The sequence below is a fragment of the Diplotaxodon limnothrissa genome, linkage group LG14 (assembly GCF_057381915.1).
Source record: "Diplotaxodon limnothrissa isolate DT_005_m linkage group LG14, D_limnothrissa_male_GT1.1, whole genome shotgun sequence".
NCBI lineage: Eukaryota > Metazoa > Chordata > Actinopteri > Cichliformes > Cichlidae > Diplotaxodon > Diplotaxodon limnothrissa.
In genome coordinates this window covers 13,261,572-13,289,285 of record NC_140609.1, presented here as the reverse complement: position 1 = coordinate 13,289,285, position 27,714 = coordinate 13,261,572, and the positions used below count along the sequence as shown (strand labels likewise).

Sequence of the window (27,714 nt, the reverse complement as noted above, 5' to 3'; positions counted from 1 at the left end):
ACACACACACACACACACACACACACACACACACACACACACACACACACACCACTGAGAACACTGAAAAGGCTCAAAAAGACTTAAATTTAACACAACTGAACGACAGATCCAGAGTCTCTGTGCTGTGACGGTTGGGCCGTTAAAGGATTAGACACATTGTAAAAAAACAAACATAAGAGGCGAGTAGAGTCAAAGGTTATAATTCAACAGTGTATTTGGGTGGGAGGGGGCTCTCTTTGAGGCGTGAATGAAGGTCTCATTCACAGAGTTAGAGATGAATGCTTTACTATGTTGACAGCAGTAAACACACATGACATTCACATCTTAGTGTTGGTGATCCCCCTTAGAAGAAGGCAGGTGTTAGGCATGTGGAGGTGAAGTCACATCTCTTTAAGGTCTTTTCTTTTTTAAATTGAAATTATGAACAAATAAAACTATCCGACTTTTAACTGCTTGAAAACTAAATCTAAAACCAAATTTGACTAAGGAGTGTAACCGCTACTGGCATACTTCGTCCTGTGTTCCGCAGGTTTCCAGGGTCAGGTTTGTGGCGCAACAGCGCCATCTGCTGCTCACATCCAGAAACAGTAGCCCTGACGTCGCACCTGACCTGCAGAAACCTGAGTTTTCTGTTTTCAGTCAGTTGACAGCGTCTCCCATAAGAGTAAAAGGTGCCATGATCCTAAAGCTAGGCAATGCGTTGAGTAATTTAAGAAAAAAAAACCCCAAACTAAATGACAGTAAAATGTCAGAGAGAAAACAAATGTTTTGGTGTTGAATTAGTTCATGTATTTGGCTACCTTAACCAATTTGCCTGAACGCTGCTCCATTTATATATTTGAAAATGAAACGCAGAAAATATGCTGACATGTTTTCAAGGCAACAAACAATAACATACATTTTCTTCTGTGAATTCAAATTCAGCATCTTCACAGGCAACATGTGAGAATGAGAAATGTACTTTGCTAAAATCTTTGACATATTTCACCTTGGTACAGCATTAATTACACCATTTAGCCTCCTCATTTTATTGACCTATACTGACTGTTTCAATAACAACCAGCTGCAACAGGCCACTTAAAAAAAGGCGACTTGACAAGTTGATGGCTAACACAGTCACCTAACATGCTGCACCCAGGTGGAATACACCTTTAGCTCTAACGGGGTTAATTTGGTTTGCTCGATATTCCCTTTATCATTAAAAACATTGATAAAACCATAAATGCACATCATTAACTGAATACACAAACTGAAAAAAAATTTGAGTTTATCTCACTTAAGCCTGACTTTCTAGTTTCCTTTCGATCACCGCTTCCTGCTCTCCTCCATCACACAGGTTAAAAGGTTCCTCTGCCCGAGCTCTGGGGCGGATGTTACTTCCGACTGTTCTAATTATTCCCACTGATGTCTTGTTGTGACTATGAGTGGGAGGAAGAAAAATCTGAGACTCGGAAGAACCCAGTGTTGTTAACTCATTCACTGCCAGGGTTTTTGAGCATTTTTACTCATTTTTGAAGAGCCACAGAAAACTGTGTGTTATGATCACATAAACGCTGAACCTACCAAAATGAAGAACAGACTCTCTTCTTCCATCCAAAAAAAAAGCTTGTTTCTACCATTTTCCGTTTTTTAGTAATCAGCTGTAGAAGAGTGGTGGGTTCCACCAAAAATGCCTGTTTTGACCAAAAAAAGGGAGAAAACGAGCTTTTTGTGAAAAATACATTTCAAGCAGTCTGATGTTCACTGACAAGCTGCCCGAGGTTGTATTCTAGCCCCTCCCATTGAAAACGTAATTGACGTCTATAGACGTCAATGGCAGTGAATGAGTTAAGAGTCCAAAGCGAGGGTGTGCAACACAGGTGGTGTGTTTTCAAAGCCCTCTTTTCTCTTTCTCAAAGTCATCCTCTGTTAGAGGATTCTCAGGCCGAATGGAAACAAGCTTTAAATGCCAACTTGAAGCTGCAGGTTGGGTCTGACCTGATCTCCTCTCTGGATTTAAAAGCCAAAGTTATGTAGTGATGCTTGAAGGACTGAAATGATTATCATTAAATAAGGCCACGTGTATGAGGACAACACACATAAAGTACATGTGAAAATCAAAGGACGTTGGTTCAGAAAGTGTTTTTGAAAGTACAAATGGAGTGCAATTTCTCTCAGAAGGCACAGTCTGGCATCGATTGGCACGTTCCAGCTCGGTTCAGTTGAGCTGAGATTGGGCCCGGTGTGGTACCAGGCCGGTTTGGACCAGTCATGGACCAGTTTGATGCAGTCTATTTCTGCTGCTGCTGCTGCCTGAGGCTCTCAAGCAGGATTCGCTTGTGGGTGGGGTCGTGCACTCCCGCCTCCTCCAGGTCCTCCTCAGTGATGTCACTGGAAAAAGGAGGGGGGAAAAAAGGGAATCTAATGATGAAGAACTGCTTTCATTTTTATTTATTGTTGCATTATCAGAGGAAATAAAAGCCTAGATCTTCATGTACCTGAGGAACTCCAAATCGTCCCAGCCGTTGTGTAGAAGACCCTGCTCATACCGCTCCAGGCCCAGCCTCTGCAGCCACTCGCCCACTGACGATTCCCCCACAGACAGAGATGAGCTACTGCTGCCCCAAAGTGCCTGCGGAGGAGAAATGCAATGCAGGAGCCACTAAATGCAGGAGCCACATCCGCCACATCATTTATGCTAACAACATTACTAAGAGCTTAAGACTGCCTCTACTTTTCTGCACTCTAATAAGGTGACACATCTTACAGTAAAAGGCTTTGATATTTAACATCAAAGTTGAAGATATTCGTGTTTTTGTGAGAAACTGCACAAAAACTGGAGTCACCTGAAAGAAAACTACGCAAAACTCACAGCATTGCTTCTTCCAGCCTCTGAAACGGTTTTACACTGAACAGAATTACTTCCCATGAACTGCTTACCTCCTCAGGCATATCCTCTGCTATACTTTCTGTGATGGGATTTCTAGGTGGGAAGGTGCGGCAGGCATCCAGACCTAAACCCATCGGCTGCCCCCTGAGAGGAGGCGGTGCTGAGGGGGCACGAGGAGGCTGTCCAGGAAACTCACTGTCACTCAGTGTCTTTGCCATCTGGAGCACAGAGCACGACTGGTCGTCTAGCGCCCCTGCTCCAACTCCTCCTCGCCTGAAAGCATCTCCGTGGGCAGCGGAGCCAGCTGCGGGGATCCTGACCTCAGCCAGGTCGGGGTAAAGGGAGCGAGGTTTGGTGAAGGGGGCCTCGGGAACCATCTCCAGGGCTCCCTTTGGTAGAGGAGGTGGGGGGAAGTCAGGAGGAGGTCGATTCAGTGTGCTTCCAACACCTCCTCCCTGTGCCCCAACAACACAAGCACCTCCATCGTCTTCTGAGGAGCTCTCCTCGCTAATGGCACGAACCTGTCTGCGTGGGTGAGGGGGCCCCGAGGCTGCGCCGGGGGGTTTGGAACGCGCCCCGGCAGAGGGAGGAGGGGGTTTAGCTGCCTGGGGGTTGGCTGAGGTAGGAGAGGGCAGAAGCTCAGGTGAAACGGCTGCAGCTGACTGGTTGGGAACGCCCTCCAGGATGTAGTAGGCAGGATTATTGTAGCTGTTCTTGCTGATGGATGGATCGCTGTCTGATCCGTCCTGTTTAGGTCTTCATTATAAACACAGAAACTGTTGTAAAAACTCTTTTCATCTGCACACATCAACAATGCATCAGACGATCTAACCTAACGTGATAGTTAAGTGTTAAGTGAAAGTGTCTGTCATGAGTACCTTGCAGCGGTCTCCTCTTTGCTGTTCCTTTCTCCCTCTTCACTGACCTTTCCCAGCTCTCCGAGGGGCTTACGAATCACAGATGGCCTGTTTTCAAAACACATCGTAACAAGTCAGCAGGCGGGACAAGAGAGAAGTCACGACAGTTTCAGGACATTCCTAACACGATGTTTGCAGGATGTTCGAATAGATAAACGTACAAATGGAGAGACTGCACCCTACAGGTGTGTCTAGTTGCCATTCTGACTCAATGTTATAGCGTGTGACACAGCGGACTATCAAAATGTGCGAGGTCTGTTGACACCATCTTTTGTTGTTGAGGGCAAACTCTTCTAATAACTAATGTTCAATAACTAATGAATGTTGTCTAAAGGTGCCGTAGCGGTACTTCTGAAGACTGCATAAAGATTCATAGAAAACATAAAAGACCAAATTTTATAGTAAACAAAACAAAAACATGAACACGTGGTTTAAAATGTGTTTTGTGTCATACTCAAGTCACACTGTGCAGGATAATCAAGCATCATCTTTATCAGTGTTTTTTTTAATGCAGATATTCAATATAACACATAAATACATCTAAATAGAAATAAATACTAGGCCACCTACACACTGCACGTACAGTATTTGCTCGGGTGTGGAATCCCATGCACCGAAGCTCCTGGTGCACATTTTGTATCATGATGGTAATGCCAGAGGAAGTGTAGAGTTCTGAGTCAGCAAAGTGTGTGTTTTATGCACTCTGTGCCTCAACACTTGGGGACGTGCTCTGTAACTCTGTCACTGGTCTGAGTTGCTGTGGATTCTAAAAACATCCCCACCACCCTGATCGCCAGTGTTAGGGTAAGCGGTCACACGAACTGTCTAAGTAAACACAGGGTTTCCCGATCTAGGTACCAGCACATTCACATGAAAAGGTTCATGTTGGCAACATCTGACCAGTCCCACTGATTATTGTACCAGCAGATGAGTGGCTGATTTTGCAAGGAGTAAACTATAATATGATAAATCAGGAAAAGCACCAGATATGTGTGCATGCTATAAATCTTATGGCCAGTAATGCTTTAAAAGAGGTTTAGCCTATTTGAAGGAAGGAAGAAAAGCCTCAATCATTAAGGAGAATCTGATGGGTTATAATCGAGTGTTTTTTTAAAATAAGGTGCAAATTTGCATGAGACAGTTTTAGTTGTTAATCTTTCAGCTGCAGACTTCAGACACTATTACAAATCTTGATACCATCCTATTATCTGAGAGCTCTTTCAGGATTAGTGATGCAACTAGATCTGTCAGCAAGTGGTGATTTTATACCTGTTGATCTATAATCAGTGCAAGTCACCCACTCAAGAAGAAACCCACTCAAGGTTAACCCTGAAGTTACCCGGCTCAGCTGTTCAAACGCATTCATCAACAAACTCACAAAAAGACCTGACTGCTACGACTCAATCCCTTAAGGTATTTAAGCATCGATATTTAGGTACATGCCAGCACATCATCAACATACGCTATACAGAAAAATCCCCACTGACGTGTGGGAACTCTAAATAAAAATCAAGTGCAAAAAAAAGGAGAGTGTACTGACTTCACATACTCATGCCCCGATCTGCATACCACAGCAGATTTCCCTTTAGGTCCACTCGTCTCATCCTTATCCACGCTGATCCACTCTGAAACACAGCAACAAAATCAGTTTTAGAACTAAACGTGACATGCTTGTAACCCTAGATCCATCACTTCCTGTCTGCAAATTTGAAAACATGCAGGCAGGAACTGTTCAAGTGATGGATGCGGCAAGCTTGAAAGACATTTAGTATCTCCTCTCTTTGTAGGTAATTGGTGTTAAGGTGTAAAATGCATTACCGTACAATCGCTCCCTGGTTCCCATTCTTTCAGAAGGGACTCTGACCCTCATTGACCCTCGGATATTTCCTGTTTCCTCCCCACGGTGAGACAGGTAGGTGTGGAACTGTTGTGCTGTGCTGCCAATCATCGACTTCAGAGCCAACACGCACTCGCCTAAAAAGAGTGGGGGAGATTTGTTAGATTCCAGCAAACTAGATTCCCTTTAAACTTCAAAGAACCACAAGCACAGACAATCTTTATACCGTAGGACTCGTATCCATCCAGTGATTTCACTGTTAGCAAGAGATGCTGATCCTGCAGGTACTCGATCTCTGACAGAAGAGGTTTGAGTGTTGTTAACTGCTTGTTGGACCAGCCCACGCGCAGGAAGTTCACGTTATCGCTGCTCTGACTGTCGTTCTCGTAACTCTTCTTAAACTCTAAGGATTAGAGACAGAGAGAAAGACAAAGAGAGAGAGATGCAGGGACGAGAGGAAGGGGAAGAGGATAAAGGGAAGACGGTGGGGAAAAGAGCGGGGTGAGGATTCAGGTACCCATTGCATTTTAATTTAAAAGTACATGGTGGACAGGTGGCAGGGGCACAACACAGGTGAAAAATGGATTTTATGGATTCTAGTTTAAAGGTAATACTGACTGCCTGAGACCAGGAGGGAGGGAGAAAGATACAAATAAGAAGAAGCAAAAACATTTTTATTGCATCCATTCTGGGTCATGTTGCTTTACTGCAACTCCTTCTGTCAGACTGCTCATTATATTTATGTCTATGAGCATGAAAGAGTCACTGCAAAGGTGCAATCACATTCACCTCACCTTCCAGACAAGTGGAGTAAAACTCAATGAAGAACTTGGTCCTGCTCGCCGTCTTTACTATGGCCTCAATGCTCTCGAACTCGATGTAGGCCTGCTCTGAAGACTTTGGCAAACCTGTGCAGAAGTATGTGGACAGGAGGGAGGAGGAGGAAGATGGAAAGAGGAGGAAAGATCTGTGTGGGTTGTGCAGACAGGCATGTATTTAATCACTCACTTTTAAATGTCACTTGTTGAACACGGAGTGCTTAAATAACATGAATAATAACAATAATGAACTCCAAAAAGATTGTGGGAGGAAGAAAAGCCAGATAAAGTGAGACCAGGAAGTAGAGGAAGTGACAGAAAGGAAACAAAATTAAATTTGTACCTTTTTTGGAGACAAACTGGGAGGTCACGCCCACCTCAAATGTAGCAAATACAGGGGAATGATCACTGGTCACAACATCATCTGTACAGCCTGGCAAAAAAAACAAACAAACAAAAATAAACAACAACTTTAATTTCTGTCCACTTAGCATTATGAGGTGAAATTATGAAGGTTTTCTTCTTCTGATGATCCTCACCATAGGAGTTGCAGACTATGTGTGTTTCTGGGTAAGACTTCCACAGAATCCTGTCGCACCACGATGGAACATTAGTCCTCATCTGGGACAGACGGAAAAGCAGAATTATCAGGACGAGGCACAAGAACAGAAAGAATTTATCAGAGGTGGCTCTGACGTAAGAAAGGGAACGTACCCCTGTGGCCTTCTGCTTCTGCCAGACATACGTATCTCTTGAGCCTCGTTCGTAACGGTAGGTGGGCGGAAACGAGATTTCTTCCTCCGCTGCACGCAAAGAGACACACATCCACTTCAGTAAAGGTTCGAAGTTTAGCATTTCATAACAATATTTATAATTTTGATATAACAGCAGGTGCGATTCACAGTATTTATGACCCCGGGTTAGCAATCATGACCAAGTTCTCAGTAATCGGTTGGTATTTAAGGATTTATTACATGGCATCATGGATCACTGGACAACATTGCAGGGCAACGGCTGATTTTTAGTTACCTACTAAAACAAATAATCCCAGTGATATCACACACTGATCACAGTGTTAGTGCAGACTTCATTGCATTGAGTTAAGATTAAATAATGTTTAAAAGTGAAAAAGGCTTCAGCAGTGAATGACTTGAATTACTCACTTCAGAAGATAAAACAAGTCCACACACCCACTCTATTGTTTGGATTAATCATTAACATTAAAAAAGGGTCCAAGTTCAATTCCAGTGTAGTAAATGTCAGCAAACAGCCAACGTCGGTTCACTTTCTCAGTAAAAATCATAATTATCCAACTTTGTTTAACTCCACATTGTTACGGCCCTAGCAGGGCCTCCTCCTGAAGGTGCCTGTGTGGGCGTGTCACACTACCTCTTCTGCCTGAGGTGCCACCTTTCCCTTTTGTGCAGCTGACTCTCGTCAGTAATCAAGGAGATTTAAGCCCAGGGAAAGGTGAGCTCTGGGCCAGAGTGCCATTTTGTGTGGGCCCAGCTAGTGAGCTGAGTGTCTTGTGGTGTTTCCAGCTAGTGAGCTGTGTATTGTGGTTTCCAGCTAGTGAGCTGCGCTTTCCTTTTGACTTTTTGCCTTACTGACCGACGCCTGAGTTTTTGTTTGTTTCTTTTATGGTGATAACGGCTTGTCCATCTCTTTTAGTTGAATTACTTCAATAAAACTGTTTTATTTAACTGTTTTGCCTCCCTGACTCCTTTTTCTGACCCGGTCACTTTTGTTACTTCCCCCTCCCCGCCTAGACCCCTCAGGGGAACGTAACACACATCCTCCCCCCTGGTTACACCCCTCCTGCAGTGGCTCTGTGCCCCACCACGAGGGCACAGCCCACAGTTTAAGAACCACTGAAGTCTGGAAAGAAAAACCAGAGCTGATGGTGAACTATTCAGGGAACAACAAGAGTGCTGAGCAGGTGCTTTTGGTAAGTGTGAGTCATCCCTTCGGTTGTGTTTATAAGACCACTGAAACTCTGCTTTAAGGACAGCAGTCTTTTGTTAGTGTTGACTTTTCACTGGTATTACTGTTATATTTCTGTACACTGAAACACATCCTGCTCTGACTCGTGAGGATATTCATAACCAGCACTAACCAAAGCGTAAAAACACTTTATTCTTCTCTCTCTCCAGGTTGAGCTGGTCCACTTTCAGCAGGGGGTCAAACTCCTTCCTGTTAATGTAGTTTAAAATCTCCTGCACACACAAACACACACGCAAAAAACAGGGTCAGACAGAAAAGTTTCATCCACGTTTTGGAGGCTGCCTGTATTTATTTCTGCTTCACCTGTATGTCCATATCCAGCCTGTAGTTAAGGTCTCCCAGCCAAAAGAGGTGCGTGAAGCGCAGCGAAATGTCAAAGGAGCTCAGCTGTTTGTCTCCCAGTGAAAGCAGCCGCAGGATATCAAGGTAGTTCTGGTTCCTCCTGCAGAGGTCAAAGGTCACACGTAAGAAGACATTTAAACAAGCTTTCACCAAATTATAATGAAAAACCAAACCAAGTTTACACTTATGGCAAACAGAAAGCACAGCCTCTTTCAATTACTATGATGAATTATTAGATTATGACTATTACCCAGTGTCATTATTGATTTGACAAGAAAGACAAAATGCAGAAACTATGCGTGAAAAACAAAGCATCTCTGATTCTGAAGCTTGTGGAGCCAATTTTAGCAGCAATGAACTTGCAGTAATTCTGTTTGTATGATTGTACACGTATACGCTCATCTCTTTAAGGTCCTGCCACAGTATTTAAGTTAGGTTGAGGTCTAGACTTTGACTGGGACATCGCAGCACCTTCATTCTTCTCTTTTTCAGCTGTTCTGTTGAAGATTTGCTGCTGTGTTTGGGATTTTGTCCTGTGTTCTAAAATAAATAATCAGAGTGTAACATGTCATCTAAGGTTGTATTTACCTGGTTCTAAGACGTGCTAAGGACCGGATGATTTTTTTGAATTATTTCCTGATATAAAACCTTAGAATTAAAAGGGGGTGTGGTTTCTTTTGCTTTAGGAATTCTCTGTTGTTGATATTGAGAGGCTTAAAACAAACAAAAAAATAAAAATAAAAATAAGAGCGTGTTGGGCACCTGGCAATCTTTTCATTCCCTGATGTCAAGTGACAGTTGACAAAGCCAAACGACGTCCCATTGAACATGAAAGACACGCCCACTGCTCCTTTGTTACCTAGAAACCATAAAATCAAACATTAAATCAAAATACAGCAAATTAGGTGCAATTACAAGCATTACTTAACAGAAACTTTTAAAGGATCACCGGGGATCTGGCTGTGATCAGTTTTATATTAAAATATGAGAAACAATGAACGGCTCCAGTTTGCTGAGCTGAAGGAAATCTGTGTTTTTTTCTCTTATGAGTTCAAGATTTTTGTGAAAGTTTAGATTTTGATTCACATTTTCTTACTAATACAAGTCCCACATTTTTTAATCAACTAACAAGTGATTCAGTCATGAACACTGCTCAAGGAGGCCATTGTTAAGACAGGAAATCAGAGCTATTTCCTCCTACATTTGAAGCAGGAAGCAAGACATAGGAAGGAATAGCAAAGACGGAATACAGAGTAGAGCCGTTACCCAGGGTATTGGCGATGCCAGTCTTGACACTGGACATCCCAACGTGGCTTATCCGGTTCTCGTGTTCAGGTTTCACCAACACAGCAAGTTTTATGTTCCACAGAGTCTGCACGGCGATCTGCAGACGAGAACGAGACACAATGAGGAACCTACAGTCATCATTTCTGTTTTCGCACCATGCAGAAATAGCCTTTTCCCCCCCTTGTCTTCAGTTTTTTTCCCCTTCAAACAGGGTCATTTTTATGCAAACCGCAAAAACTTCTGCTTGTATAGAGACAGTCCTATACTTAGCTCTATATTTGTTACAGGAACTAAAGTGTGGAGAGGATAAAGGAAAGTTGTGTAACCTCAAAAATAACTCTGTTTTTTAAGGTTTTGAAATTATTGTATTTTTTACAGGAATTTTTTTATAACTATGCATTACAATAAAACAAAAGTTTTAAAATGTTTCTTTTCTCATATTAGTCAAACATAAAAATGCAGTTCTGAAAAAACGATCAGACAAGAACTAATGTGGGAAATTTGTCTTTTTCTAAACATGATGACATTTGCATAATAAAAAAAAAATCAACTTTTTTTCATTCAAGTACAACAACAGCACTCGCCTGAGGGTTATCCGCAACACCTCCTTATGTTCTTCATACACATTCATCAAGCCATAAACAGTTGGCTTTCTTTCCTTACCGGCTTATAATCCAGTTCTGTCTGTTCTTTCAGCAGGGCGCGCAGTGACTCCACCCACTCCCGATCGCACACTGAATTTTCCTGGCTGCCAAACACATACAGGTCATGAGGGATGGTGACGGTCATCTCGTCCAGTGTCTTCCCGAGACCACGACACAAAACCCACGAGGCCACGTTTTTGGGTGCAGGTACAGAGCCTAAAGCGACAGGAAAAAGGTCAAACTGTTTCCTTTCTCTTTGAACACTTTCAGATGTATTTGTAGCCATTAAGGCGAGTCATTCAGTGTGACTAACCCATATTCCAGGTGCCTATGAAGATGGAGATCATGTCTGGCTCGTCCTGGTTGGAATGCTTGTTCTTCATCAGCTGCAGCAGCTGGCAGAACGCCTCCCGTTTCTGGCACAAACACACATCAGTGAGCGGATGATGCCACTGATAGCCGTCATTCTGAAGTTCCTCTGAACATCTTTATATTCTATACACTTACCAACCACGTCACTGATTACACTCTGCTAATAATACCAGCTTGGACCCCCTCTTGCTTACACAACTGACTTAATTCTTTATTCTTCTCTTTTTCAAACCATTATTTGTAAACCCTAGAGATGGGTTCGTGGGGGAAAATCCCAGCAGATCATCAGTTTCTGAAACACCCAGATCTGGCAACAATAATCATGCCATGTTCAAACTCACTTAAATCACCTTTCTACCTTGCTCTGATGCTCACTTTGAACTTCAGTAGGTTGTGATTGTCATATCTACATGTATAAATACTCTGAGTTTCTGCCACATGATTGGCTGATTATATATTTGTATTAACGAACAGCTAAACAGGTGCACATGACAACATTACCTCACTGATTAACAGCAGGTTTTTAATTTTGTACAAAGAGTCTCAGTGCAGACTGAATTCATAGCAGAGAAATGCATATAAGCCTGTGCAATAACTCTGGCAATGTTACTGCAAAATCTTCAGTTTGAAGGCGGCATGTTAACTGTAAGTTATCTATGAATAGCTGTAAAATAGCAGTTTTATGTGTCCATTTGTTTCTTGTGTGCAGACCTTGGCACTAGCAAAGATGAAGTCTTTCCTCTGGCTCTTATCCTTCTCCTTCTCAAACACAATGCCCAGTTTATTCTGCACCCGCTGAGACTTGATCAGCTGACGTACTGAAAGACACAGAGGCGAACGGACAGCGAGTTAGAGATGGGAAGTTGCAGATAAATTCAGGGAAAAAAAGGTCATGTAACAGATTTGGAGGGTTAAAGAAGGTTCAAGTTGGATGGCGAGATTAAAATCCTATAATGGACATACTTTTTTCTGTGTGAATGGTGCCCCAATCCTTACTTTTGTCATGTGTGTAGGTGATCCAGTCCTCTTGATTGTCCTTCACCTTCTTCATTACTACCAGCCTTCCTCCCTCTACGTCCACAGACAGTGTGTACTTCTGACTCTTTCCGATCTTCGTCAGCTCCGCCAGGTAAACGTCGAGCTTCACCTGCAATGAGCCACAGGAGAAAGTTTAAACTCACTTAAACGCATACTGAGCATGCTTCTGTAAACCCTATGTGTCTACTGAGATAATCTACCCTCCACCAGGGGTCTCTAAAACGAAGCACAGAGCAGTATTAGATCTACTTTAGTCATACGCAGCCTCGAAGATGAGAAAACGCATGAATAAAATGTTGATGATCATAGTAAATATCCAAATTCTGGTTTTAGATTCATATCCACAAAGAGAGATGATCTGATTCTATTCATAGAGAAACTTTCTTTCACACGTCAGTTATCTGGGGCAATTTGAGGATCAGTGTAATGCCCAAGGACACTTCAGCAGACAGACTGGAGGAACTGAGAAAGACGGCCACCAAACTGCCAACCTCCTTTAGCAACACACCAGCTTCTTCGCACACGCATTTTTTTTGATGTATAGGTCTTACTAAGAACCGCAAGACTGGAAAAAAGTTTAAACAGATGGCGTACACTCACTCTTACTCTGAGTCACTGAGTGCTTCTGTGTTTGGGTGTCACAAGGCAGATCAGACGCCGCATCTCCTTAGCGTAGCACTTGTGTGCAACAGGAAACTACTGAAAGGATGTCGCCACAGAGAACGCAGGCTTAGCCAACAGCCAATATTTCAATCAAGCATCTCTCGACTCATCTCTCAACTCTGTGTGTCACCTCCTTCCCCCACGTCCTCCCTGACATTTTTTCCTTCTACCCTTTTCACACTTAGTTCACCACTTTTCTCAAAGTGAAAGCCATTTATATCATCTTAACGTGTTCCTTTTTTTCCTTTTCTCAGTCTTCCTTCAGCATTAATATTTGCACTCCATGCAGCTGGTACTTTTCATAATAAAACTATTACAGTCTTATACACAGCACATCAAAACTGCCTCACTTAAATTCATGCTTTTACAAGGAAATGTGATAAAATGCTGCGACAGTGATGACGTAAGCTGGAAATGCATTTCAAAAACATTCTTTTGGCCTCACATCACATCTGCTGCTAAAATTCCTGTGCTGAGAAATGCATGACTTTTTAGCCTATTTTACTTCAGTTTATGCCATCTGTCATATTAAATACCACTGCCTGACAATAACATTTCAGAAATTAAATACAGAAAATAAATCTCAGGGTTTTCTACATACAAAAAAAGAAAGAAAAAAAAGATTGCTTAAAAAGATGCTTACCCAAATTGGCAGAAGGGAGCAATTTGACTTTAAGGGCAATACTTAATTTCATTTGCCATGATATTGACCTACATCACATTGCAGTGAGACAGCCGGTAATGAAGTACAGTATGTAGGCGTGCATGTTTGGTGGATGTCGGTGCATACCTCGAAGGCCTGCACAGGAATGGATTTGCTGTGACGCATGGAGTGCAGAGGAGGGGGGGAGCATGGAGAGGTCAAACTCATGTCCTGTAGAGCTTTCAGGGCCTGAGGGGTATCAGAAAGAGGCAAACACGCAGGTGGAGAAACAATTAATTTAAAGAACAGAATAAAAAGAGAGTTGGAGGATAAGAATAAGGTACAGAAAAAAAAAAGAAAATAAAACTGTAACATTTTGAGTCTCAGGGTTTGTGTCAGCAAGGAAAAGGTTTCCTATTTCCTGGATGTGATCTAACAGGAGCAGGGAAGGTGGAACCAGTATCATCGTCTGGACATGTAGCCTTACTACATTGAGGCCATTTCCTCCCGAGCCAGTGAAAGCCCCCCCCCTCTCAAGTGACAAAGTAGAACAAAGTAGAACACAGTAAACCTTGTAAACAGGAGATTTAATTTATTATTATTATTATTATTATTATTATTATTATTATTCTCTTCTGGCTCTTTATAATGTGAAACGAAGGCATCATCCTTAAAACGAGTCTCAAACCTTGTGTTTGTAATATAAATAAGGGTTATTCTGAACTGTGAATCATGGACAGTTACTCTAGCCGACTCCAAGAATAAAAACAGTAACCTGAACATGAGCGTATTGGGTCCACTTTTCTACTTGTAAAGTCTCAGACTCTCATTAACACATCAGGTCTTTGCTGACTTGTAGGGCTTCTAAAGGGAAGTCGAGCGATATCCCAACCCTGTCTCTTTCCTTCTGCGTGGTTTATATGTGCTGTATGTAAAAGCCTCAAAAGGAGAGAACGTCACGTGTTGCGCTACAAGCACACCCTGCAGGGCTTCTAGACAGATGATCCATCATATGGAGAGGGTTATCTAAACAAACCATCTCCAAACTACTAGACTAAGTACATAGAGAAAATAGAAAGTAAGGTGAGAGCACACCAATCTTCACACTCGATGCTCACTTTTTCATTTAGATTTTTTACTCTAATCTCAACTACAAAGCAATAAAGTTTCATGACTTCATCTGGCACCACTGAACTCTACTGTGCTGACAAGCTTTTGTTTACAGATTGCAGAAACACCTGTCAGAGGACTCAGAGCCGTGGCAGATCCTGCTACTGTACCACATTTTTTCCTGATGACTCACAAAGTGAAAACAATAGCCGCCATGTTGTCCATCACAGCTGTTAAATGTGCCGTCTGTGCGTACCTTCTTTTCTATGGAGGACAGCAGGTCTTTGAGAATCGCCAACTTGGTCACAAGGTTCTCCAGTTCCTGGTCTCCACCCTGATTCACTGACTGATGGAGACAAAAAAAACCCATTAGAGTCCATGTAATCCGCAAAAAGAGTGCATGTAAAAAGAGCAGCCTTAAAACTGCACAGCAAACACACTTACTTATATACAGAGCAGTCTTAAGGCTATTCAGTCTAAACCAGCCTAAAATCGGTTTTTATTCAAATTTTAGTCAAACTCATTGTCAGTCCTTGCTTGATGACTAAAGTGACTCCTGAACTTCAAATCAAGAATTTTGCTTGGCCACTAATCGGCTCTACTCTCTGTCCAACCACACGAAAATGTTTTTAATTACAAAGAATAACACATGCATGCAAAATCAGATTATATATTTTATTTGCCTGTTCTGTATACAGAAGCTTTCCTTAATACCAAGTTTCTAGCAGGAGCGCTACGGGGATATTTAAAGGACATCATGACTCACACTCTATCTTCTCTGAAACGAAGCGTAAAGCCCACCACAAGCGAGCAATCCTCAACTTTACGGGTTGGCAAATATAATAATTTTAGCTATGATCTGGAAGAAGGGCTTTAATAACAACACTGTTAAGTGTTAAGAAGTTACCAAGGCTTTTACATGTGTGTGATAAAGTAAGGGAAAAAATAATAAAATCACCGCGTGTAACAGTTTGTTATGGGATATAGGATAATAAAAAGGAGGGTAAGATTCTGTGATTGCGCAAACAAAGACACACACAACCACACACTTTTAAAAAAAGCGAAGAGTACCTGTACCTGTTGGATCATTTTGGAGACCATGAAAGCGCTTTGCTGATCAAACACTTTAGACAGGATCTCCAGGCCTGACAGAACTTTATCCACCTCTCTATTTGAGGGAGCAGAGAGAGATTCACATATTTACCTCACAGCTTCTTTCTGCACTTATGTCTTCATACAGTAACATTTCTGAAATCAAGCTGATTTCCTGCGGATCATCACAGTGTTTAAACGTGCAAAAAAACCCCAAAAAAACCCTAGAGCTGATTTAAGGAAGCAGATAGCTCTGTGGGCCGAGAGGTGTGAATCTTTGGCAGTCAGTCAATCAGAAAACCGACAGAATATAACACTACATAATATACAATGCTTCACAAGTTTATTAGACCACCACTAATGTAAGGTTTATGCCACAGATGCCCTAAATTAATTATACTCATAATCACCAAAATCATTTTTGTGTGTCTTTTAATGCACAACCCACCAGTCTGTACAAGCTCTTTAATTATAATGATATTTTTAAATAACAAAATGCAAAACAAAACAAAAAGAGGAACAGCTATTAAGTGCATTATTATTTTTAATGCCAAATTACAGATAACAGTGTTTTTTTACAATCTTATATTTGATTAATTTCTGACTTTTTCAGGTCTCTGTGCTCAAATTTGGGTATAAAAAGGGAATTCAGTGTGTTACTTGCCTATTAAATACCAGTATGATTTGCAGTTTTAAATTCGTTTTGACAGCTTTCTAAAATATTGCACATGTGCAGATGTGCTGCTGCTTACCCATTAAGGCGTTTGCAGGAGGCCACTAGTGTCTTGTTGAGATGAGGCAGGGATGAGGCCCCCTGTTTGACTGCTTCAAGGTCCAAAGCGTAGCTGCCCTTCAGATACTCGTGGGAGATGGTGCTCAGGCCATTAGCTGCTGGAGTACTAAAACATATTCAAAGAAACCATTTATAACCACCACATGAACATCATTTCCAAATGCTGGTATGTGTATGAGAATACAAGGAGGCTTCAAATAATAACGATGCATTAGTGATTTAAAGTCCAGGAAGGCACAGATGGTTTTGGTGTGTTCAGGGAAAAAAAACAAAATAAAAAAGTTTTAGTGGCGTTTATTTAAAGTGATTGAGAGAAAACTAGACTCTTTGATGTGTCTCCTCTGGGCTCCATTTAGGGCTGGGTCATATCATACCGTTCACGGTAATACCGGTATAACGTTGGGCAACGATAAGAAAATGAAATATCGCGATAGAATATGGGTAAAACGCACATGCGCAGTGCCTTTGTTTTTATACGCACATGGCGTAAAAAGCATGGCGACGACGCAGAATGAGAAGGGCGAAAGCAGATCGTTAAATGAAATAGATGAACCAGAACTGGTTTGTAAAAATGCTGCAACTTCAGTGGTCTGGAACTGGTTTGGCTTTCATCCGTCAGATACACAACAAAGCACTATTTTTGGTAGAACGTGCTAGCGGGCCGCCGTTATTACCTTGTTTTTTGGAAAATACGGCACACTTAAAATCAATCCTTTGATTTTTCTGAAAATCGACAGTGCCCCTTATAATCCCGTGTGCCTTATGTATGAATTCTGGTTGTGTTTACTGACCTCGAAACGATTTTATGTGCACGGCGCTCGAAAATCTGTCAAATGTTTTAGTACGACTTTGCTAAGCTGATTGATTGATTTGATGGATTTTCGGAGCATTACGGCTATCGTAGGCAGGAGCCTGGTGGAGTGATACGTACTGTGCTTCAACATAACATTACCGTATTGTGTGTGTATAACCTTTTTTTAAGTTTTGTGGATATTATACATGGTTATGCTGAGGATATGTCGGCCAATTTCCACTGGAAATGCCTTTTGCTTAAATTGTTAGCAAAGAATTTGCATTTGCACTGTTACATTTTTATATAACTTTAATGCACATAAAAGCTGCTTGTTTAAGTGAAAATACATTGATGGGGTTTTTTGCACTAATAAAGTTGTGGAGTTGTAAAGTAATTTGTCTCGTGTCAATTATATATCGTGATAAATATTTTTGGTCGCATCGCCCTTCTCTAGCTTCATTTTCAGTTTTTTTTAAACAACAGATTAGGTGAGAGGTATAAAGTAGCGGTGAAAGAACAGTAATACAAACAGGAAACCAATGTAGGACGCAAGCTGCAGTGGAACAAAGGCCAAGAATTACTTATTTCTATCTATACCTGTGGGTAGAAGGGAGAGCTTCAAGACGGGCCTGTAAATTTCCACATTTTGTCTTTTATAAATTAACACCTACTGCAGCTTTGACGATGGGCTACACATTTTATACACACGTGTTCTCCACTGCCTTGGGCAAAGTTGCACCATAGTAATTCTGTAAAGGCATGACATAAGCATGAAAACATTTTGGGGCCTACTTAGAGCTTTTTACCGTTCAGTTTTCTGTCTGCCATATTTCTTGATTTTGTTTATTTGCTCTGTAGTATTACATTGATGCATTTACTGCTAGAAGTCACACGGAGTTATTTAAAGTTCCAGGTGATACTTAAAAAAAAAGAATAGTTGCTAAATCTGCAGATGCTCCACACCCCTTGGAAAGGAAAATAAAGATGGACGTCACAGTTTGCCAGAAGTAGGATGAGTGTGTGCGCCCGTCGGCGAGAGAGTTGGCATCTGTGTAGTCGCGACTTTGTTTTTTTTTTTTTTTTTTTTTAAAGAGTCACATACTTCCTCTGAGCTAAATTATGCCCGCCTGAACACTCATGGACACCCTGGACCACGTGAACTGGCAAAGGGCCAACCTATAAAAAATAAAACACCTTTTACAGACTAATTTTCAGCATTTACAACCCTTTCATACGATCCACACCATGGCTTCCATGTAAGCTATATTTTGCTGTACCACGCAAAGTCCCTGAGGATTTTTAAAGGACATGCATGTGTGCTCCCTTTACTTCCTCTAAACTGTAATGCATTTTATGCTCATTTTGCATTGTTGATTTCCTTCTATGGCAGCTCGAGAGAGAACAACTAAAAGAACTGAAAGGAAGATATTGTTTCACTGGCTGACACTTTAACCAAGGTTAGGTAATGCATAAGTTTCTGTTACTTCACCAACTGTTGTGTGAAGTGGTTTGGTTCCCACTGAAAAAACTGTAAAAGTGTATTTATTTATCACATAAGGGAAATGTCAAAAATTTATTAGTAGTATTATTAACTGACAGGGATTTGAAATGTACGCGTCTGTGTGCGCCCGACAACTAGAGCCCGCACCTCATCAAAGCCGCACACCATCCGTGAACGCCGTGGTTTCTAGCAGGATGTGGTTTACCTTCTTAATGCAGACAGAGAGGAAGTATGTGTTAATGAGCGTGCATGAAGTTGTGTGAACGAGTGCTTTTAATAGTTGATAATCTGTGTGCGCGTGCGTGTGTAGCCATATAAACTGGAACAAACAAAGTCACTGAGTAACGTGTGTGTTCATATCACCATAATAACGCTTCCTTATTATTTTTGTGAGCATGTGTGAGATTATGTGATTTTCAATACGTCTGTGACATAATTCACAATGAAGCGACATACTTCCCCTGTGTGACTTCCGTGACTTCCGAGTGACGCGGTTGGTGGTTGCAGGTAGTTTGTGATTAAGCTCCCTACAGTTATAAACAGGACACAATCAGATGTTTCTCTCTGTGGACTTTGTACCTGTCTGTGGGTGTGTCTGGTCCAGGGGGAGTGGAGGTGGAGGAAGAGCGAGGGGGGAGGGGCGGCTTCTCATCCTCTCCATCTACCAGTCAGAAGTACACAGAACGTCACGGTTAACATGCGATGACGAGGACACCCCATCTGGGCATGTGTGTTTGCGTTAGCTCTGAAATTACCGGAATAGTCCCTATCGTCACTGACAGCTGTCTCCTCTCTCTCCACGGGGTAAAGCAGGGTGGTGACCAGACCCTGGCTGGGCTGCAGGTACAATGACACCAGCTCTGGCAGAGTCTTAAACCGCTTAGGCTGCACGCCCTGAGAGGTCTGAGAGCGCGAGGAAGGAAGGGAAACAAGAGACAGATGCATTAAGTTCATCCAAACACCGTGGCTACAAGAAGTCACATTGCCCAACCTTCTGGTAGCCTCCATTGTTCCACAATGAATGTTTTGTAAGCAATTGCAGCCCTGTAGGCTAAATATAATTCAAACCAGGAAGAAGCCACAAACTCAATCGGATAAATTAAAATGAGACTTTTCAGCGTCACAGCTGAAGACCCCAAAACTCATACAGCAGTGAGACAAGACAGCTGTGCTGTGGCCACATGATTCGAAGCCCTGTGTTGTGTTTCGCGTGTGTGAGGTTGCTGGTAGCTGGTATTCACAGCTGTTGAGCACAAGGCACAAAGACCCTGCTGTTGGTGTGTGTGTGTAAGAGAGGGAGCTCAGAGCCAACGAAAGCATCTCTGCCTGCCAGCTGCTGCTGAAAGCACGAGTGTGAGAGTGTCTTTACTGTACCTGCACTGCCAGAAAACCTTCGTCATCTGGTAATATCCTGTATGTGTGGACGTGCTTCTGAAACCTACAGGCAAAGAAAGAGAGAGTAAAAAGAAGTCAGGGGAGCTGAATCAAAGAGAGGACAAGGGCAGAAAGTGGCAGCAAATGAAGTGGAAATAAAACACAGGTGGACGCAGAAGTACAGAGAATTTTTTTCTATTTTTTATGACTCTACGTAAATTTGAATATCTTTATTTTCAGTTCACACACACACACACACACACACACACACACACACACACACACACACACACACACACACACACACACACACACACACACACCACTGTACTCGACCTTAGTGGACAGCATGTGTGATTGTATGCATGGGAGTGAGGAGGGTTTAGACGGCGTAGCTTAAACCTGTTGCTGTCTGTCACAGTGAGCATGCTTTATACTTACAGTAGCACGGTACAGTAAAGCAGAGCTGAGTGTTTGTACATCATAAAGTATTGACAACAGTTAAAAACAAAACTAAAATGGAGTAGACGTCAGAATCTAAATGATAAATGAAAGTACGCCTCTGTTGCATTAAACCACTGCAAATCAGACTGATTTGACTGAACCTCAGGCTCCTTTTTCTCCCCCATCGACCAATCACAGATCAATGTTCTGACACTGCGGCTGGCCCAGGCGTGACTACACGCCCACAGCCACAAGCTAAAGCTTAATGATTTTCATGCCTGTGCTTCTGCCGGTCCAGTGGACCGACCGCAAAATTTTTGATTTGCCAAGCAAACATTGTGGTTTTTGATTCATTGGTGTTCTCAGTTCAGAAGTTTCGAAGTTTCCAGCCTAACACCAAAGTCTTTTTTTTTAAACTTCTGCTTCAACACCACGCTTATTTACAGTATGCCTGTGTGTGTATAAATGGAGGGAGGGATAAATCCATGTTGGGAATTCAAAACCCAGCTGCTTTTCCGGCTTTTCCAGGTCAGTGTGCTGCAGGAGCTAAAACACGGACTGGAATAAAATATAAAATGATCTCAACAACAATGTATAAGAAAGTTAAAAACTAAACTTTTTGTTTGGTGATGCTTCTCACAGTCCTCTCAGACCACCATGCAAATGGTTTTGATCATGACCAGATCCCAACGAGAGTCACAGTCTGCTTGAGCTGTTGGATGTTTAACTTGGTTATTAAATAGCATTTGTAGGAAAATGATTGGGCCTGTATTGAACTTTTAATGGCATCTTAAAAAAAAAAACATTTTGGGAGCTTCATCATTGTCATGCTGCAGAATTAACTAATGATTTTTGATTTGCACTTGCAAAATCACTATTATTTTAAACCTCTGGACTTGGTTGTTAAATAAGCGATTTAACTTTTGTCTCACAACAAGAGAGTCCTGGTTTGAACCTGGCAGGACTGTCCTGTGTGGATTTTGCATGATTTCATGCTTGTGCAGGCGTTTACTAGGACACTCATATTCTCCCGTTTATAAAAACAAAAACAAAAAAAAACTAGGTTAACGCTGCTTATCACGGAGCAGGAAGCTCTCGTAAAAGAGATTCTTTATCTCACTTCACTTCCTGGTCAAAAAATAAAAAATAATATAAACACTCCACTTAAGATAGACTTTAGTAAAAAAAGATTATTTTACACACAAGCGTAAAAATGCAAAGCTACTCTAGTAATATCCAAAAATTTTTAAATTTAGGCGCTGAAAAGGAGCAAAATGTTGAACCGAGCACAAGTTCCCACGTTGACCGAATTCATAAACAGCGCATTGTTTTGCAAATTGTTGCAAATAATAGCTCCATATCAGCTCAAACTAACGGGACCAGATAAATATTTGTTCCTCTAAAATCAAACCCACATTCAATCCTGTCACATTTTAAACACAATAGCATGAAGACCGAGTGGCACAAAATCCATACGCAAGCGTCACTGCGGTGTACAATGTGTTTGTGTGCCTCTGTGTGTTTGTTTTCCTGTTGGCAGCTGATGAGATTCTCTGCAGGTCTGTGAAGTAAATACTATTGTTTTAACGGCCGTAAAGTTAACAGAGGGGAAGGGGGTCAGAGAAAGAGAGTGAGGGTTGTCGTGGGCCAGAGATAGGCTCACAGTATACAGCTTATGAGTGTTGTCAACAATGGCCTGTGTGAAAGGATAAGGACTACCCTACTGGCTCACTCTGTTCTGTTAGTTTAGAGGGAAACCTCTTCTAAGAATATACACAGCGTGAATCTGTCTTCAAAGCTCAAACAGAAGCCTATCTTGGCAAAACCCAACTAGGTTTTCCTTGAAATACAACAATCAAAAGCTAAGATTACTCCTTACAGCCTTCTCCGTCCTTGTCGTCACGTACTACCAAAAATGCAAGAGGCCATTCCTGAACAAGCACAGTAAATACTGTGTGTATTACTGCACTACAGTGTGACTTACACTGACGATTCATTTCCTGCTATCACTGTATTGCTAACAATAGCACTATGGAGACGTTGTTTTTGATTAAGACACTTCATGGAGCATGTGATTAGCAGAAAAAAAAAATCTGCATAGAAATATTTGGTATGAGCACAAACAATAGATATATGCATACTGCTTTTTTCCCCCCTTCACGTATTTGGCAGGCATGTTGCTGCAGCCAATTTGGGAAATTACCATCGCTCTTCTGGATTTAGAAGAGCAATGAATTTAGATTTAGGGTTTAGCCTCAGTCTCTTCTGTCTGATCACGTGACCGCTAAATACATAATTAATACCCATTCATGCACCGCAGCCCTGAACTACCAAACAGAGACGTATGTGAAAATGCGAATGTCCCACTCATTCACTTAGGACATTGAATAGCCTTTAACTTGCCAGCTAGCTACTGGAAAGTCTGTGTCATGTCCAGTTGCCCCCATGTGAGAAAAGTGGAAGTAATACTGCGGTCAATTCACAGCTAGCGAGAGGGAAACATTCAATTCAATTCTGTTTTATTTATATAGCACCAATTCACAACAGCCACTTCAAAGCACTTTACAGTGTAAGGTGAAGAGCCTACGGGATTGAGAGAGAAACCCAACAATCAGAGGACCGCCTATGAGTGAGCACTAATCAATAGTGGAAAAGAAAAACTCGCTTTTAACAGGAAGAGACTTCTGGCAGAATTAGGCTAAAGGAGGCTTCTCTCCTGAGAAGTGTCTGAGGCAGACCATCTCCTTTCCTTTCCACTGTTGCCAAGTGCTCACTCAAAGGATGCCGTATGATTGTTGGGGTTTTCCTGCTATTATTCTAGGGTCACTACCTTACAGCATAAAGCGGCTTGAGGCAAACGCAGTTGCAAGTCCACAAAGACATGCATGTTAGGCTACCTGTAGGTATGAATGTCTCTGTGACACCAATGTTAAAGACTGGGGTATGCCCCATCTCTCGCCGCATGTCAGCTGGGATTCGGCACCCACACTTTACTTTAACTGACTAAGCAGAAGAAAATTAATGGATAGATGAATGTGCGTAGCCATAGTTGGTAGTAATAGTAATGACAGTTCATTTGGCAATCAACATCAAGTACAAACTGATTACCATAGCAAAACAGAAAATACATGTGAAAGTGAACTTGAGTCTTGTTTTCTGAAGAAACTGACAAGCTAAATACATTTTATAAAAGAAGAAGATGTGGTTAAGGAGAAACGAGTCTCTTTCAGAGGGATTTTTCACTCAATGACAACTGACATAAGGACAGTAAGCAGACAGCAGATATTGTTTCAAATTACTTAGATAGACAATATCAGACTAAATGGGAAGGGATTCTCTGTGTACTGGAAAGAAGTTTAGAAAAAAAAAGGAGAATTTGAAAACTCTACAAAGAGCAAAACACACTTTCTACATGAGGAATGTCTGCACACAAACTTGTACGTTTGAAATGCACACACACACACATACACACAGTTACACAGAGGCATCCTGAACCCTGGCAAGTTAAGACGTGTTAAACTGATAGTAACGACCGTATTCCTGACAGCAAAAACAGAAAACAGCTGAGAGACAGGGACTAGCATACACTCAAAACTATTAGCATATAAGCTCATCTCACTGCCGGCACCTTTCCCGTCTTATACAGAGTTTTAAAATGTGTAAGCCAATGATGTTACAGAACTGTGTGCTAATCATTGAGAGCTTTAACATGCTACATTGGACTCGTACTGCATCCACGCAAATTAAAACATTCATAGCTCACAAATACTAAACACGAGTATTAAACTTGCATGCAGACACACAAAATCCAAAGTCACTATAAGAGGAAGTGAAAGGCTAATGCTTGGCTAACGAAAGTATCAAGAGTCAGCCAGTCGAAACAAGTGGAAACACTTCCTAAATGCACCAGGGTCTCCTAAGACCTCAAAAAGGAAGTGTGTGTGTCCCTGTCTATAAGTTACACGTCCGACTTTGAAAAGACTTGTCAGGTAAAAAAACAAACAAATCCTTGGTTTGTGCATTTCGTGGGTGTCCACTGTATATTCCACTGAAAGAAGTCACATTCGTACTCATTGGACTTTATTTTTAATTCTGTATAATAGAATTAAAAGCACCATTTCAGTGGATTAAGTGGGGGGTATAGTGATCAGGTGAATGTGAGATAAAGAAAACATTGAGCGGATGTGCTTCACTCACATCAGCCCTCTGAGCATCCAAAGTGGCACGCTGGCCCTGTGACAAAAAAAAAGTGTGCCGTTCGATGGTTAAACCTTTCCACACATCTGCTGATTCACATTTTACTTCCTAGAAACGCTGGTTTACACAGCAGCGAGTGCAAAACTTGACAAAGGCGACAAATAAATGTCTTGTCTGACCATCGAATCGTTTTCTCTTTAGCTGGAGGCATTACTGGGAAACACCAAGTCATCCGTGTTCTCGAGAAGTGAGCCACTTCTTTCTGGTTTTCCTAGCAGCACTGGTTCATCTCTGTGAGTGGCCTACAAGGGTGCTTTGCAAATAATGTTCAATTAATCAGTGCGATTCGCACTCACAATAACATTCACAGAGAAAATGCTTTACAGCAAATATGCTCCACCTTTATTTTAAATTGCACATTCATCTTCTTGTTTGTGGGTAATATAGGCACATAATTAATGCTCAAGCTTGGGTTTCTTGGCAAGCAATGAATCGCAACAACTGTCACACACGCCACTAGGTAAGCGTAATTATTGAAAAGATATGTGTACATTTTGTCAAACTGCTTCTGACATTCCCGATTTGCACTCAGAATCAAATTACTTCTCTTTTTTTTTGTTGCTCATGTGAGTCATTGTATTCAAATACAAGGAATTTTTATTCTCGGATAGTCATCCGTCAAAGGCCTTCCTCTAAGCTGGAAAAAACCCTCTGACTTACCACTTGCTTTAATTACAGCCAACGTGGGAAACGACGGGCGTACAATGTCAACAATGAAAAGTTCATCTTTGAAGATTATAGCAGTTTCTGTTCGTGTTAGTGCCAATTCTTGCAGTAGCTGTCATTTGTCTCAACGGTACGGTAAACTGTGAAACTCTGTCATCTTATTTTTGTGTATGTGAAACCAAAACTTCTGGATTTAAAAACAACGTTCGCATTGTTTGTCTGTAATTTGCCTGGAAGTTGTTTTTCGTTTCGGAGATGAAACAAAGTCCGTACTGTGAAAGGTGAAAGGGGAGAGGAAGGGAGAGGTGGAGGCACTAATAAATCCGGAAACTAATGATGCATGGATGCGAGGAATGCTGTCGGTCACAGAGTGACCCACTGAATGACGAGCACAATTAGCGGTGACATATCTGACCTACTATACGCTTTTAAAAGAGATGTGAGAACGCATGACCATAGCAGCAATCAGTTTACATAACAAAAAAAATATTGCATTATATTAGCTGCACTTTCCAAAAGCCCAAAAAGATATTTGATATTTTTGGTTGACATCACAGAGGAAGCACCATAAGCTGTGATTATTTGACTTGCTTACTTTAAAAGAAGTTAGTGTTCAAATTTTTGTGGATTGAACAAGCTCACTGTTTCAATTCTTTTGCAGTCCATCAGCAGGTGATGTATATGAGCTGTATACTACATGTGTAAAAACTACACACCCAGGGATTCAGCATGGGGTAAACTTATCAGATAGGGGATGTAGGTGAAGTGAATGTCAGGGGCCTGATATTTCTCTGAACCTGAACAGTGTGTATTCTATGTGTGTGGCTGTAAGTCCTTTTAGTCATTTGTAGTTAAACACCCCTTTGCCATGGTTCATTTAACATTGCCTCAACCACTGTTGACACTGACAGCACTGTTCCTGCATCAGTTTCTCAGGTGAATGCACTGTTGTGTTACTGTTACACATGTAGGTGTTTGGTGGAAAAGTCCCCATTGTGTAATGAATGGGCAGTCTTTCGTCATTTATTTAACAAGGTGGCTGCCCTAACTCCCTCTAAGTACAGACGCTCTTAACTGTCCTTTGATATTGTGTCATTTCATGATATACTATATTATGTACAGCTCCTCGGATAGGCCCATTCTTTCACCACATCTCCGACCTCAAATTAAAGCAAAGCTTCACCAGCCCATGCATGCTTATATTTACCTCCACGACCATTCAGTTTAATGCCACTGCTCACAGCCCGCAGGCTGATTGCAGCAGAGTCCTGTAAAAAGGGCGCTGCAGGCGACCACATCAGACACAAGACAGACAGGGACAGCCCTAAAGTTGTGTGCCATGCTGGGGTTTCACTGCAGGGCAGACAGGCAGTCTCTCTATCCCTGTCTTTGGCTTCCAGAAGAAAGTAAACAAACAACTTAACGCTTTGCTAGGCACACTTCAGCTACAGTTTGATCGCGTCTACTGCAGAAAAGTTAATGATGGAGTAAAAAAACAGAAAGTTTGCAGAATTACAGAGAACACACCATGACCCCTTTTGGTCATGTGTGCTAGCTAAAGCCAAGGTAAACAAAGCACAACGAGGCCGACGAAGTTACTTACAGTACACACAAAGCGTAAGCCCCGTTGACACTCTCACTGTCCCGCACCAGGAAGCTCCCGTCTCTACCGGCTCGGGCAAGCAGCTCCTCGGCCGCCGCTCGACTCAGGTCCCGGTGATACCACATCGGCGGTGCGTGGCCCAACGGAGAAGCCCCACTGCCGCCGCCACCACCACCCCCGGCCATGGCCACAGCCCTTCCAACCGGGTTAAACTCAAGCTGCTTCCCGTCTCCTCCGAAAAAACTCCCAGCCCTCCTCCAGTATAGGAAAATGATCCAGCGAGAGAAGCGAAGAGAGCCAGAAGAGCAGAAAAGCAGCCGTTATTCCGACAGAAGGCAGGAGGCGCCACAGAAGCGACGGCGAGCACACAAGTTGTTAATTTGTTAAGTTATGCCGTTTGCGCCTGCTTCCTCAGTTCCTGAAAGGCTCACCGCCCTCCCCCTTCTCTTCCCAGTCCCACGGAAATCAGGGTATGTAAATCCACAGTGGAGAGCAGGACGAAGTCGGTCAAGTCACCGTGGGGTCGGAAAAAAAACATTTCCTTTCGGGCGTTTCAAAATAAAACAAATTGTGGGCGAATTTCCACTGCGTCATTTTATTGTAAAGGAAAAAGGACGTAAAGTGGGTTTTACCTTCATGTCTGT

The 27,714-nt window shown here is 42.1% G+C and overlaps 1 protein-coding gene across 1 annotated transcript; it reads right to left on the bottom strand.

Annotated features, from left to right (window-relative positions):
- Window positions 1–58: 58 nt before the first annotated feature.
- On the bottom strand, window positions 59–27,485 carry inppl1a (inositol polyphosphate phosphatase-like 1a). Its single transcript, XM_085370472.1, has 27 exons — window positions 27,071–27,485; window positions 20,101–20,164; window positions 19,482–19,629; window positions 19,306–19,387; window positions 16,392–16,538; window positions 15,625–15,715; window positions 14,804–14,893; window positions 13,585–13,686; window positions 12,090–12,240; window positions 11,805–11,911; window positions 11,035–11,137; window positions 10,741–10,937; window positions 10,057–10,174; window positions 9,553–9,649; window positions 8,752–8,890; window positions 8,561–8,660; window positions 7,159–7,247; window positions 6,984–7,065; window positions 6,788–6,877; window positions 6,421–6,534; window positions 5,853–6,029; window positions 5,608–5,763; window positions 5,330–5,414; window positions 3,751–3,837; window positions 2,923–3,628; window positions 2,481–2,614; window positions 59–2,373 (listed from the first exon to the last, which is right to left on the bottom strand). Exons 1-27 carry the CDS (start codon window positions 27,253–27,255, stop codon window positions 2,274–2,276), a joined length of 3,741 nt encoding a protein of 1,246 aa, XP_085226598.1. The 5' UTR covers window positions 27,256–27,485; the 3' UTR covers window positions 59–2,273.
- Window positions 27,486–27,714: the final 229 nt, after the last annotated feature.